The 13,283-nt window shown below is 40.9% G+C and overlaps 2 protein-coding genes across 5 annotated transcripts in view; both read left to right on the forward strand.

Moving 5' to 3' along the window:
- si:dkey-237i9.1 (SEC14-like protein 1) overlaps positions 1-11,235 on the forward strand; it is a 33,057-nt gene extending 21,822 nt beyond the window's left edge. Inside the window, 8 exon segments of the mRNA XM_018678514.2 lie at positions 33-121; positions 382-452; positions 1,891-2,062; positions 2,355-2,489; positions 2,667-2,801; positions 3,357-3,608; positions 3,711-3,889; positions 8,314-11,235. Of these exon segments, the coding sequence (XP_018534030.1) occupies positions 33-121; positions 382-452; positions 1,891-2,062; positions 2,355-2,489; positions 2,667-2,801; positions 3,357-3,608; positions 3,711-3,889; positions 8,314-8,419 (1,139 nt within the window). The 3' untranslated portion in view covers positions 8,420-11,235.
- A 1,538-nt stretch (positions 11,236-12,773) lies between these two features.
- Positions 12,774-13,283, forward strand: part of LOC108884557 (endonuclease V) — a 56,877-nt gene continuing 56,367 nt past the window's right edge. For all 4 annotated transcript variants that reach the window (XM_018678508.2, XM_018678512.2, XM_018678510.2 and 1 more), the window contains exon 1: positions 12,774-12,928. In XM_018678508.2, the coding sequence (XP_018534024.1) occupies positions 12,885-12,928 (44 nt within the window). In that variant the 5' untranslated portion in view covers positions 12,774-12,884. The remainder of the gene's footprint in view (positions 12,929-13,283) is intronic.

Genomic DNA, 13,283 nt, shown 5'->3' on the forward strand with positions numbered 1-13,283 from the left:
AGATCATGTAAATATTTGTTTTATTCTTCTAGATGGTCGTCCTTTGTACATCCTGAGGCTGGGCCAGATGGACACTAAAGGGCTGGTCCGTGCCCTCGGAGAGGAGTCTCTGCTCAGACATGTAAGTAACACAAACTGCATTGCACTTTAACTTTGCATGTGTCAGTGTAGGTTTATAAGTTTATAGGTCAGGCATTTGGTGGTTGGATTACAGGTTAGGGAATTAATGTGCTGTGGCATGTCCTGACAAGTGTATTAATAGCGGTATACAGTATAGGGCATGTATAAATAGTCTGCTTATTTATAATGCTACACTCACTGTAAGTCATGCTACGAGAGTGAGAGACAAATGCTTGAAATGTTCATATTGTGTCATTGTAGGTGCTTTCTATCAATGAGGAGGGTCTGAGACGCTGTGAGGAGAACACCAAGGTGTTTGGTCGACCCATCAGGTAACCCTTCATAACAGTAGTGGATTTTCTGCTTAAACTGAATATTGTTTGATCTGGAGCACTGCAAGCTAGTGATGGGTATTTTCACTATTTTTGACTTTTTATGAACTAAACTAAATACATTATCATAGGTTTTTTAGCAGAGGGACATGCTCTTGAAGCAAAAGCACTAGAGTGCAATAAAGATTATAAATTGGAATAAGAGTAAAGCTAAGCAAATGTACTGGAGGGTGCGAAGGATACACAGAGGACAGGGTGTCAGACAAGACAGAGAACAAAGTGACAATTAAAGGACCAGGGTGCAAAATCACAGGGATCTATTGGCAAAAATGGAATATAATATATGTAAGTATGTTTTTATTAGTGTATGATCATCTAATCATCTGTTTCCATTCTCTTAGAATGAGCCATTTCAATCTTTATAGGGAGTGGGTCCTCTTCTATGGAGTCTGCCATGTTGTGCCACCATGTTTCTATAGTAGCCCAGAACAGACAAAGCAAACTAGTTAGTGGACTTTTGTGTTTTTATGTTGGTGCCCAGCTTGTACACGGAAGATGAAGAGGAGGGAGAGAGTGTGTGTCAGTTATTACCTAGTTTTACATACATCAAAATACGATATCTGATTATAGCTATATAAATGAACCCCTTCACTTGACAGAGACTTTTGCATGTTTCTCTGCCATCAGCAGCAGATACAATGTTGCTAGAGTACAAGAATACAGCAGTTATTAGTTGAAAAAAAATATATATCTAGCGATATATATCTATCTAAAATAATAATTACTTGTACCTAATTTCTCAGTAAAACTATATTAAAAGCTTTAGATGTGGTCGTAGATCAATAGAAGGGCAGGGTTGTGGAACATAGGAAATTATATATTTTATATAACATTAGTCTTCTTTTTCATTAAGCAGAATACAAGCTATTTGGATTCAGTTCAGCAATGGTGGCCTGGACACAGGGCTACACACACACACACACACACACACACACACACACACACACACAAACTCACACGCACACAGTATTTTCTCCCTCAAAATGGAAAGAATGCACAAGGTTTCTGCGTGCACTGCTTCAGATGGCGATGGAGAGAGTTAGAGAGAGGGAACGGAGATGGAATCTGTCATCTGTCAGCACTCTCAAACAGGAGGAGGCGGCTGGGATAAGAGCCACACAGGAAGGCATGTGAACTATGAATGGCTGTCACGTCACAGCTCTCAGCCAGAACAGATAGAGTGATGGGGAAGACATGGAGGAGGAGGTGGAGGGGGTCCAGAATTAGCAAGCACTGCCATCACCGCTTAAGCTTCACTTCAGGGTGACAGGTGCTAAGTGGTCAGAAAGAGGCTGCAGCCCAGTTGTGTGTGTGAGAGTGAGTGTTTGTCTATGGCTCATTTATCCACACTCTAATCCTCTTGCTTCCTCTTCTGAAGCTGTTGGACGTGTCTGGTGGATCTGGAAGGGCTGAACATGCGTCACCTGTGGCGACCAGGAGTCAAGGCGCTGCTGAGGATCATCGAGGTCGTGGAGGCCAACTACCCAGAGACACTGGGACGCTTGCTGATCCTGAGAGCCCCCAGAGTCTTCCCTGTCCTCTGGACACTGGTGAGAACCAGGAGGGATGCACACTAGCTCGAACAATATGTTGCCCTTTTCTTACAGTAATGTGTCGTCCATCCGCATTTTCACACAGAGAACATTATAAATATCACTACATCACAGGAAACTAGAACAACAAGCTTTACAAACAGGTGACTCTTTGTACAACCACACAAAGCACAAAAACTCTGCTCAGTTCCCGTTATTGCTATGAGGTCATACATTTTTGCATTAACTTTTGCAGCGTAACCATTTTGATCTGTCTATGACCTATATCTGCTTCTCCCTCTGACCTTAGGTGAGTCCATTCATTGATGAAAACACCCGCAAGAAGTTCCTCATCTATGCAGGCAATGACTACCAGGGTCCTGGAGGTCTAGTGGACTACATTGACAAAGAGATCATCCCTGACTTTCTGGGAGGAGAGTGCATGGTGAGTGTCTGATGAAGATTTAAACTTGTAGGTTATATTTTTTTTAAGAATATGATTTAATTTTGAATCTGAACTTTCTGGGGCACGACACAATACAGTCCACACTGAGATCTCCCCTTTACTGACCCAATTCACTGTGCTTTTTTTTCCATGTGCATGCATGCTTTTTCTCTGCAGTGTGAGGTACCAGAAGGGGGCCTGGTTCCCAAGTCCATGTACCGCACAGCTGAGGAGCTCGAGAATGAGGATGTCCGTCTGTGGACGGAGACAATCTACCAAAGCGCTAGCATCTTTAAGGGAGCTCCACACGAGGTGAGGCTGTACACAGAGCACCAAAATGAGAAGTGATAAGCCCGTGGTGATGTTTTACATGAATGTAGGGCAGGACAACAGAGAGCTAGTATGAGGTTGCTGATAGAAGTTTTTTTTGAAAGGTCTGCCACCTAGTGGTTGGAACATATAAATGACTTAGTGTTTTTGAATTCAGATGCAGACCAAATATAGCATCACTTAGAAACATAATCTGCTGCCGTTGTCATGTTACATAATCTATACCTCATGGACAGATGCATCGTCATACATAATAACCCTTCTGGAAGCAGTTTTGATTTTGTGATAATCACATCACAAACGGCTGTTCACAGCTTTCTCACTGATTTGTCTTTTTTTATCACAGTTAGGTGTTACACAGATATAAGGAGCGACATGAAAATAATAGAACAGTATGAGTTTAAGTACACAACTTTACAAAGAAAAGCTAAAGAAAATGACACAGTCTTTCTCTTGTGTGGTTCTTGTCTTTCTCTCTTGAAACATCTCTTACTTAAAATTTCTGTGTTCTCTACCTCTTGTGCTTCCTCCAACCAGCTGCTGATAGAAATAATCGATGCCTCCTCAGTCATCACCTGGGACTTTGATGTGTGCAAAGGCGATGTTGTTTTCAACATCTACCACTCCAAGCGGGCACCTCAGCCACCACGGAAAGACCCACTGGGAGCCCACGGCATCACCTCGCCGGGCGGCAACAACGTCCAACTTATCGACAAGTCATGGACGCTGGGGCAAGATTACAGTATGGTGGAATCCCCACTCACCTGCAAGGAGGGAGAGAGCGTGCAAGTGAGAATCCAGGACCATCAACAACATAATGTGCTTTAAAATAATGTTTTCAGATTGATTTTTGCCCTTCTGTCACTGACCTTGCTGGTGTCTTCTCCTCAGGGGTCTCATATAACGCGATGGCCAGGTTTCTATATCCTCCAGTGGAAGTTCCACAACATGCCGGCCTGCTCGGCCACCAACCTGCCCCGAGTGGACGACGTGCTAGCTACCCTGCAGGTCTCCTCGCACAAGTGTAAAGTCATGTACTATACCGAGGTGCTGGGCTCTGAGGACTTCAGGTTAGTAGCTCTCTGTGTGTGTGTGTATGTGTGCAAATGAATGAAAGGCAAAAACATACATTTGTGTCCGTGTAGTGTGTATGTATTCATATTATTGATGTGTTAAGGTGTTTTACCATGATGTTGTGATAGTTTTAATTTCAAACATTATTCCTGTATGATTGTTCATTTTTCACTCCTGTCTTCTTTCAGTTTTCCCCCTCTACAACCTACCACATAGTGACACGTATGATTAAATCTCTAATGTTGCTAAAATTACCTTATGAAATGCCTTAAGAGCATCATGAGTTTTTTTTTTAGGCCAAGTGTTTTGAGATGAGGATGCTTTCCTTCCCTCGGAAACTCCTTTAACTCAACTTTTTCTGTCCAATCCGGTCCTGTTCCTGTTCTATCGCTCACAACCCCCCCCTCCCTCCTGCTCTGTCTTCTTCCTGTGAAGAACGGCTTGCTGTGATGTGCAGAGTTTGTAAGTGGCTCAGTGTTTGCCCCTTTTCTTTTAGCACTAGCTCGCCATCATCACTACTTTTGGCTGCTAATCTGAATGCCCCCTCCATGGCAGTCATGCTTCTGATGCAGCAAAGATTCTTGTTTGCATCTGTTTTTGTTCTCAATTCATATTTTTTTAGCAATGGCTAACAGGACGTTGTTGCTTCCTTCACACTGAAGAAAGTATCTTTGCACTGTGACTACAGTCTAACTTGCTGGCTTCAGTCACCTTGCTTGCATGACTAACAATATTAGGAATCTTCAATTGAGTTAGATGTTCCACACACCTCTGGTCAACTGCTGTATAAAGAAGAACACACTCACACACAGGCACACACCCCAACACATGCACTTTTTTTACCTACATCCAAAGACATTTCCTGGCATTTGTATTTGTTTTTCTATACTCATCCATGTGTACTACCAAACTACTGAATCTCATCTGCTGTTTCACTTAGCCTTCTAAAACAGACTTGAGATCACCATCAAACTCATTCTAGTAACGTTTAACTGGATGTTTTGGTAATAGTTTGCACATTTGGTTTAGATTTAAGTATCTGAAACTCCAGTCTGAACTAAGGAAATGTAGGTAACCCTTCCTTTTGCTGTGTCTGTCATGTATTATAGGTAGCTCCACAGCTACCTATAATCACATACCAAGCATTTGTAATGCAATAGGACAGTGGTTCCCAACCTTTTTTTGCCTGTGACCCCTTTGTATTCATGTGGACATAGTTATAAGTAGTGCAATCTCAGATCTATTGAATTGTAAGGAATGGTTAAAATTGAAAGGATTTTGAGAAGCCTGAAGAGGTAAAAGTATCCAATCTTACTCAATTTTTACCCAGGAATTTTATGTAATAATAAGTCAGGTAACCCCTTGGTGGCTTCCAGCCTCCAGGTTTAAACCACTCCAATAGGATGGCTAATAACAACAAAGCTTTACAAATATGATAATAATACTGCTACTGAAATTATGAGTCCTATGACTACAAAAATTAGTCACAGGAAGGAATCATGTAAGTCATTCATGTAGCAAAAATGCATTGTATGATTCCAGCACCTCAGATGTGATGGTCTGATGATACTCGTTTTGCAGTTTTATATTATTGTTTTGTGTGTGAGTTTTTCCTCAGTATTTTCTAATATTTTATAGGCTCAGCCAGTTGCAAGTGATTATTCCAAAATAAATGTACTTGTAGTGTTGCTGCTCTACATAATACTTTCCAAGGTTAAGTATTAGATGCCATAGTGACATCATAGTCATGCATTATGTAGCATACACTCAGCTGTCAGTTTATGAGAAACACCCAGCTAAAACTAATGCAGTCCAGTACAACAGTCATGCAGTAAATTTTCCTTCATGAAGGTTATAATGTTCAGTTTCGATTGGCAGCTAGCAGTTTCTGGTACTATTTAACTGTATTGCATTAAACAGAGAGGTCCTTGTTATTAGGCCTCACTGATATAATTTGGGTGCACAAAATAAAGGAAACGTCTGCCTGTATAACACATTAAAACTCATCAGCACCACAAACTAAAGCAGGACTGTTATGTTAGACTGTATTAGTTTTAGCTAGGTGTACCTAATAAACTGCCAACTGAGTGTATATGGTACATTGTAGACATGGGTTTCATGAAAAGTATTGGAAAAAATTACACGTTGAGTCTTTGATCCGAAACAAATGTACCAAGCAGCCTCTACTCTACATGTACTTTGACAAAACTTATTTTTACTTATTCATGCAAATGTGCAAAAATGCAAATGAAGAAAGGATCAATAAAAAGGAAAAACATTCATGTTTTGCCATAAGCAGCTAAGTCTTCAAACATTCAAGGAAGCAATATTACCCAAAGCTTTTTAGAATTGCATGTGGATCTGCTTCTGTCCTCAACAAAACAACCTGATCTTCAGCAGGAAATCAACCTGTTTCCAGAAAGTATTCTAGTTTTGTATTTTTTTGTTTTACTGGATTAAGCAATGTATTTAACATTTTGATATTAATTTCCTCTTACACATATCCTAATTCTCTTTCCCTACACATTGTTGGTTTTTGCAGCCTATGGCAGAGCCTGAATGTTACAACTGTGCCCATAAGTTCACATACCCTGGCAGAATTTGTGACTTCTTGGCCATTTTTCAGAGAATATGAATGGTAATACAAAAACTTTTCTTTCACTCATGGTCAGTAGTTGGGTGAAGCCATTTATTATCAAACAATTGTGTTTGCTCTTTGTAAATCATAATGACAACAGAAACTACCCAAATGACCCTGATCAAAAGTTTACATACCCTGGAAGTTTTGGCCTGATAACATACACACAAATTGACACACCAGGGTTTAAATGGCTACTCAAGGTAACCATCCTCACCTGTGATCTGTTTGCTTGTAATCAATGTGTGTGTATAAAAGGTCAGCGAGTTTCTGGGCTCCTGACAGACCCCTGCATGTTTCATCCAGTGCTGCACTGACATTGCTGGATTCCGAGTCATGTGGAAAGCAAAAGAATTATCAACGGATCTGCTGGAGAAGGTAGTTGAACTGTATAAAACAGGAAAAGGATATAAAAAGATATCCAAGGAATTGAGAATGTCAGTCAGCAGTGTTCAAACTCTAAGAAGTGGAAAATTAGGGATTCTGTTGAAACCAAGCCACGGTCAGGTAGACCAACAAAGATTTCAGCCACAGCTGCCAGGAAAATTGTTCAGGATGCAAAGAAAAACCCACAAATAACTTCAGCTGACATACAGGACTCGCTGAAAAAAAGTGGTGACTGTTTCAAGATGCAAAATGGGCTGCATGGTCGAGTCGCCAGAAGAAAGCCATTACTACACCAATGCCACAAAGCAGTCTGCTTACAATACGCCAAACAGCATGGAGACAAGCCTCGAAACTTTTGGAACAAAGTTATCTGGAGTGATGAGACCAAAATTGAACTTTTTGGCCACAACCATAAACATTACATTTGGAGAGGAGTCAACAAGGCCTATGATGAAAGGTACACCATTCCTACTGTGAAACACGGAGGTGGTTCGCTGATGTTTTGGGGATGTGTGAGCTACAAACGCACAGGGAACTTGGTCAAAATTGATGGCAAGATGAATGCAGCATGTTATCAGAAAATACTGGAGGAAACTTTGCACTTATCAGCCCAGAACCTGCACATGGGACGTACTTGGACGTTCCAACATGATAGTGATCCAAAACACAGGCCAAGTCAACCTGTCATTGGCTACGGCAGAAAAAAGTGAAGGTTCTGGAGTGGCCATCTCAGTCTCCTGACCTTAATATCATTGAGCCACTCTGGGGAGATCTCAAATGTGCAGTTCATGCAAGACAGCCCAAGAATTTACAGGAACTGGAGGCTTTTTGCCAAGAAGAATGGGCAGCTTTACCATCTGAGAAAATAAAGTGCCTCATCCACAACTACCACAAGACTTCAAGCTGTCATTGATGTTAAAGGGGGCAATACATGGTATTAAGAACTAGGGTATGTAAACTTTTGATCAGGGTCATTTGGGTAGTTTCTGTTGTCATTATGATTTACAAAGAGCAAACACAATTGTTTGATAATAAATGGCTTCACCCAACTACTGACCATGAGTGAAAGAAAAGTTTTTGTATTACCATTCATATTCTCTGAAAAATGGCCAAGAAGTCACAAATTCTGCCAGGGTATGTGAACTTATGGGCCCAACTGTACATGTGCCACACAGTGTGAATTAATTTTCCTCCAGTAGGTTTGACTGCATGGTTCTGCATCGTGAGCACGAGGTGTGCACACAGAATGCGTTCACTGGCAGACTGGGGTTGCTCAGGTGTTGCATACAAATTAGCTGAAGTGTGCGTGTGCGTGTGCGTGTGCGTGTGTGTGTGTCTGTGTTTGTGTCTGTGTCCGTCCTCACATGTCATCTGGGTCTCTGTCTCTTCTCTCAGGGGTTCGATGACCAGCCTGGAGTCAAGCCACAGCGGCTTCTCCCAGCTCAGCGCCGCCACCACCTCCTCTAGCCAATCACAGTCCAGCTCAATGATCTCCAGGTAGAAAATGGAGGTGGAAGACTTCAATCCCCCACAACTCCCTCTCCCTTTGACTGCCCTTACCATCAACACCAAAGCCAACTCTTCTGACACCCACCCCTACCACCACCCTTTGTCTTTGGACTCTGTTCCTATTGCACAGCCAGTCTTTGTGGAACTGAAGCATGCTTGCACAAACAGAAGACAAAGAATTAAACAAATCTGAGGCAAAAAGGAAAAAAAAAAAGACTGTGTTCAATTTAAAGGGCTGATTTTTGCACAAAGGTCATATATTTCTCTCAGTTTGAATCAGGACATTACTGGAAAGTTTGTTTGCATCATGAACGTGCGGGGTGGGAAGGTTTGAAGGCTGAGGGTTGGGTCGAGGTGCCCTTTTATGGCACAGGAACCTGAAAGAAGCAATATTCATATTTTGGAAGTGGCGGAAACGGATAACAACACTGGAGGCGGTGTTACATATATGCATTTACATACACAAATGGTAATGAGACGATGCATACCTCATTCATGTGCGTCGGCTGAAAAGACTGGATGTGCTGTTACATACAAAAAACCCCACCAACACATAAACTTACCCGTGGACATTTGAGGACTTGCAAAAATTGCCATATTGTTACATGAGGGGTTTGTTTAATCTGTTGAACTCTTTATAGGTCAGGGGGGGATCTCTAAACTAGACCTGGGTTGAATATCACCTGCACATAATTTTGTTTTCAAACTGTATGGAGTTGATGGAGTGGGTGGAGCTCACTGAATCACGACAATACAGATGCTGTGAGTGAAGTTGCCAGTCGACAGGATGGTTGAGATGCTCTCCTGTAGCTGTATAAACTTTGTGGCATCATTTTAATGTCTCACGTGGCAGAGCCCACCCCATCTGTCTCACGAGGGCTTTATTACACCTTGAAAAGCATTTGACTATTTGACCTGGGTCTGACTCTTAGCGAAGTAGTCCGCTAGAAGCAATAACACAAGTTTGACTTTCTACTGTGTGAATTATTTCTATTTATCAGTAAGATGTATGTGGTGGATCATGGGTGCTGATTGCAGATGACCTTTTTGTTGTGTACAGGCAGGAGGACAGGCAAACTGAGCCGGTTAACCGCTAAACTCTGTGGCATCAACATTATCACTTATTTTATCTGTTAACATTATGTCAGGACAGGAACAAAACTAACTCACCAAATTTTCTCCTGGGCACGGTTAATTATCCTTATACATTCAGAGATCCAGTAATCATCACCTGGAATGAGCAGAGGTAGTTTGCTTTATGTCCAGCATCTGCACAATTGAGGAACTCAAGTCAAAATCAAGTCGTCAAGGAGATGCCTTGTCACTGATTTTTGAATGTGCTACTGAATGGTTATCGCTCGCTAACCAATGAAATGCCTGAATTTGGAGGGTTGTGGTGTATTTGGGCAGAACTGCCATCTTTCGCTACTTCTTTTTCAGAGTGATGTAGGTTTCAGTGTGCATTAGGGATGAATGTTACTTTGTGATTATCATTTGTTGATGCGCCAGTAGACAACATAATGAAACTGTACATGTGCTAGTGTTGGTTGGAGTTTTGTTACTGTTTTTCAGAGATGAATACTTGATGGAGTGAAGCAGTGTGGTGTGTTACTGCATGCTCACCTGGTGATTGGGTTTACAGATCTATTATTTAAAATTAAGAAATAGCCATTCTAAGAGCCATGTGTCAATAAATACCATTTTAGCCTTTGTAAAGCATCACTTAGAAACACATCTGATATTTTCAAGGTCATCAGTGTAGTAGATGAGTGATTGTGAATTGAATGAACATTTCTAAATGCAACGCATCCATGCAATGGTTTTTTAATACAGTTAATTTGGTTAATAAGCATTGATGACTTCACATAGATCAGACTCCCTGTAGAGGGCAGGAATGATCACCATTGCCAAAAGTCATTGGGTGCTGTTGCCATGGTAACTGAGTGCAGCTGACAGCAAAAAACAAACAAACAAATAAAAAAAATAAAAAAACAAATAAGATGTAGGTGTTCTCCTGAACATACTGGCCCTGCCTGTTGTTGTTTTTGATACATGAAACTGCTTGTTTTTAACTGTAAATGAAAAGTTGAGGCTTAAAATGTGGTAACGAAATGTCATTAACTGCAATAACATAAAATGCTTAAATGAGGAAAAAGGACCTCTTCAGATTGAGGGCTATTAGGTGTGTATGATGGTGTAAAAGAATGAATGTTAGGAAAAGTGTCGTAAAAGAAATGCCTGTAAAATGTGTGTAAACACTGCCTGTGACCTTTAGGGCAGGTGTGTTTTTCCTTTACTTGGCCTCTTCACACTCTGAAGCATGTTTAGAACCACACAACTAACCTTTCTTCACCTGGTTATTTTGTCACCATGATCTCCAATTCTTCAGTGGTTCACCCAATGAAAGAACAAGCAGCATCAGTTCAGGCCTAACTACTCTTCTATTTCCTTTTCTCTTTTTCTCTGTCTATCTACTCCTTGTCACTTGTACACTCCAGTTTTGCAGTTTTGCTTTGACACACTTTTCATTGTGTATATCTTAGAAAGCAGAGTGGACCTTTGATTGAAGCCATAGGCATCAACACTGAACATGTTTCATCAAGATCTCATTGACAAATGAGGGCTATAACTGTTTGTCTTGACTGTTGAACGCATTCGTCTGTCTCTCTGCTTCTTTCTCTGACATCATTGCATATCTTCTCTTTACCTTGATGTGAGCAATTATGTAAAAAGTACATGTTTGGATTAATGAGAATATGGCGCCTTTACATGTTTTGAAAACATTAAACTTGAATTATGAGAACATGAGTGCACTTGTGTCAAATTCATTTATGTTTGCCCTGTGACTTGGCTCCTCATGGTCATGTCTTACTTCCTTAATTTCAAGATTGACTAAAAATAACAAAATGTACTGATTTCCACACTTGCACTGTCTAATAACATTTTACAGAAAACTGTGTCAATGTGTCTCCCTTTTTGTAATTACTCTGCCACTGGCTGCATTCATTTTTTAATGTCTTGTTAATTAATGAGAATGATAAAAATGGGTTTCATGTTTGCTGCATCACTGACTTCAGTAATGAGCCGTCCCCACGGACCTCACCTTCCTCATTGCACTGAGTTTTCCCCTCAGGTACTGTCAGTGCTGCTGTAGGTAAGTTCAAGTCAGGTCAGTCAGGTCTCTGTATGTAGGCAGAGAAAGGCAGTCCTGTTGATTTCTGAAAGAGAGGATCAAAAGTGGCACTCTTGGCTGGAACCACAGTTGTCAAGAAATACTGTTTCCTGATTAATACTCAGCATCTCAAATTTCTCAGAAATAACAAGCAGGAAGTTTAATAAGATCCAGCTTTTACAGAAGCCAGGTAAGCCTTGAATTGCCTGTTACTGGTGTAATTATGAGTATAATCAGATTAACAGTGGAAATAAATTCCATAGCTATGTATAATTTGGTCAGGAGGTGAAGTAAAGAGAAGAGCAGAGCCCTGAGGTACACAGTATTTTACACACACACACACACACACACACACACACACACACACATATATATATATATATATATATATATATACATTACATATTGATGAAATATGCCATAGAGGTTCAACTGATAAATTAAGTCCTGTTGTTACTGTAGTTCCTATGGCTTCAAGACTTGGGATTTATTGTACCCTGCTGGTTTACTGTTTTCAATGGTCAAAAACATCTTCATTGGAAGATGAGCTCATATGTGCCTTTGCATCCTCTCATGGTCCACTTGTGTGTATCACACTGTTCCATCAGATCTATCTAGGTTTTATCTTTAGCAGTATTATAAGAGGTGCTGTATCATGGACTGCCAGTATTCTGTCTCCTCTGGTGAATGATTCTCATCAATGTACATGTCCATCTTGGTCCATACAGAATTCCTGTCTTGACACCAGGGTTAATTTCTTATTCTCAGTGTAATGCTTGTTTAGTGGACCACCATTCACATTGTCAGCCTTTTTAAAATTATTTATATTGATATTAATTCTTTCAGCTTAATTTTGAGAGAATTCCAGTCATCCAGTTTGGATTTTATTTCCTGTGGGGTTAAGGTTAATATGTTCCATTGGAAAGCAATTTTTTTTTGCTGAAATAGTATTACTTTTTTCTGATCAGTGTCATCTGTCTGTAATGAATAATTGCAGTGATCATATATGTCTCTATAACTCACTATGTTCTTGTTATCACAGACTAGTCCACAGATCAGATTGTTAGTTTGGTTTGTTCGTGCAATTTGCCATTCTAACCACTAGATAGCAGCATTTACCCGCATAACACGACACTAACTCTGCCACAGGCTCCGCCTCCCCAGTGACGTTTGTATACGGAAGCAAAAACAGCGTGTTCGGTCTTCACGTTGCCTCTATCATTTAAATGTCATTTAAAGACTACCTCTCTTGCGGCTGGTTGTGTCCTCTTCATCACGCTGACACATGTCTGCTCCACCTGCAGAAGACCTGGTCAGGCAGTGGGAACGGTCAGACATTACTTTGTTATTTGTATACCGGAATTATACTCAGCATAACACTATCACTATCAATGGCACTTAGCTCCAACAGTGTAGCCACTTATTTTCCACTTACTTATGATTTGCTAACGTGAAATAGGAGCTTGTTGAATAACAAACCAGGGTCCAGAAGGTACTGACAGATGTTACTACATTTGTCTGTGTCCCTGTGTCCCCTGTGTTGTAACTCTGTCTGCCAGCAGCCCTGGGCCTGTGCCACCACTCCTCCTCAGCAGCCATTGATTTGTGAGTTTGTAATGACAAGGCCAGTGATAACACCATGATTCTGTATTATGTCCTTATGCTGCCTGTCATCTCCAGCTCA

Source organism: Lates calcarifer, linkage group LG5, assembly GCF_001640805.2.
Source record: "Lates calcarifer isolate ASB-BC8 linkage group LG5, TLL_Latcal_v3, whole genome shotgun sequence".
NCBI lineage: Eukaryota > Metazoa > Chordata > Actinopteri > Centropomidae > Lates > Lates calcarifer.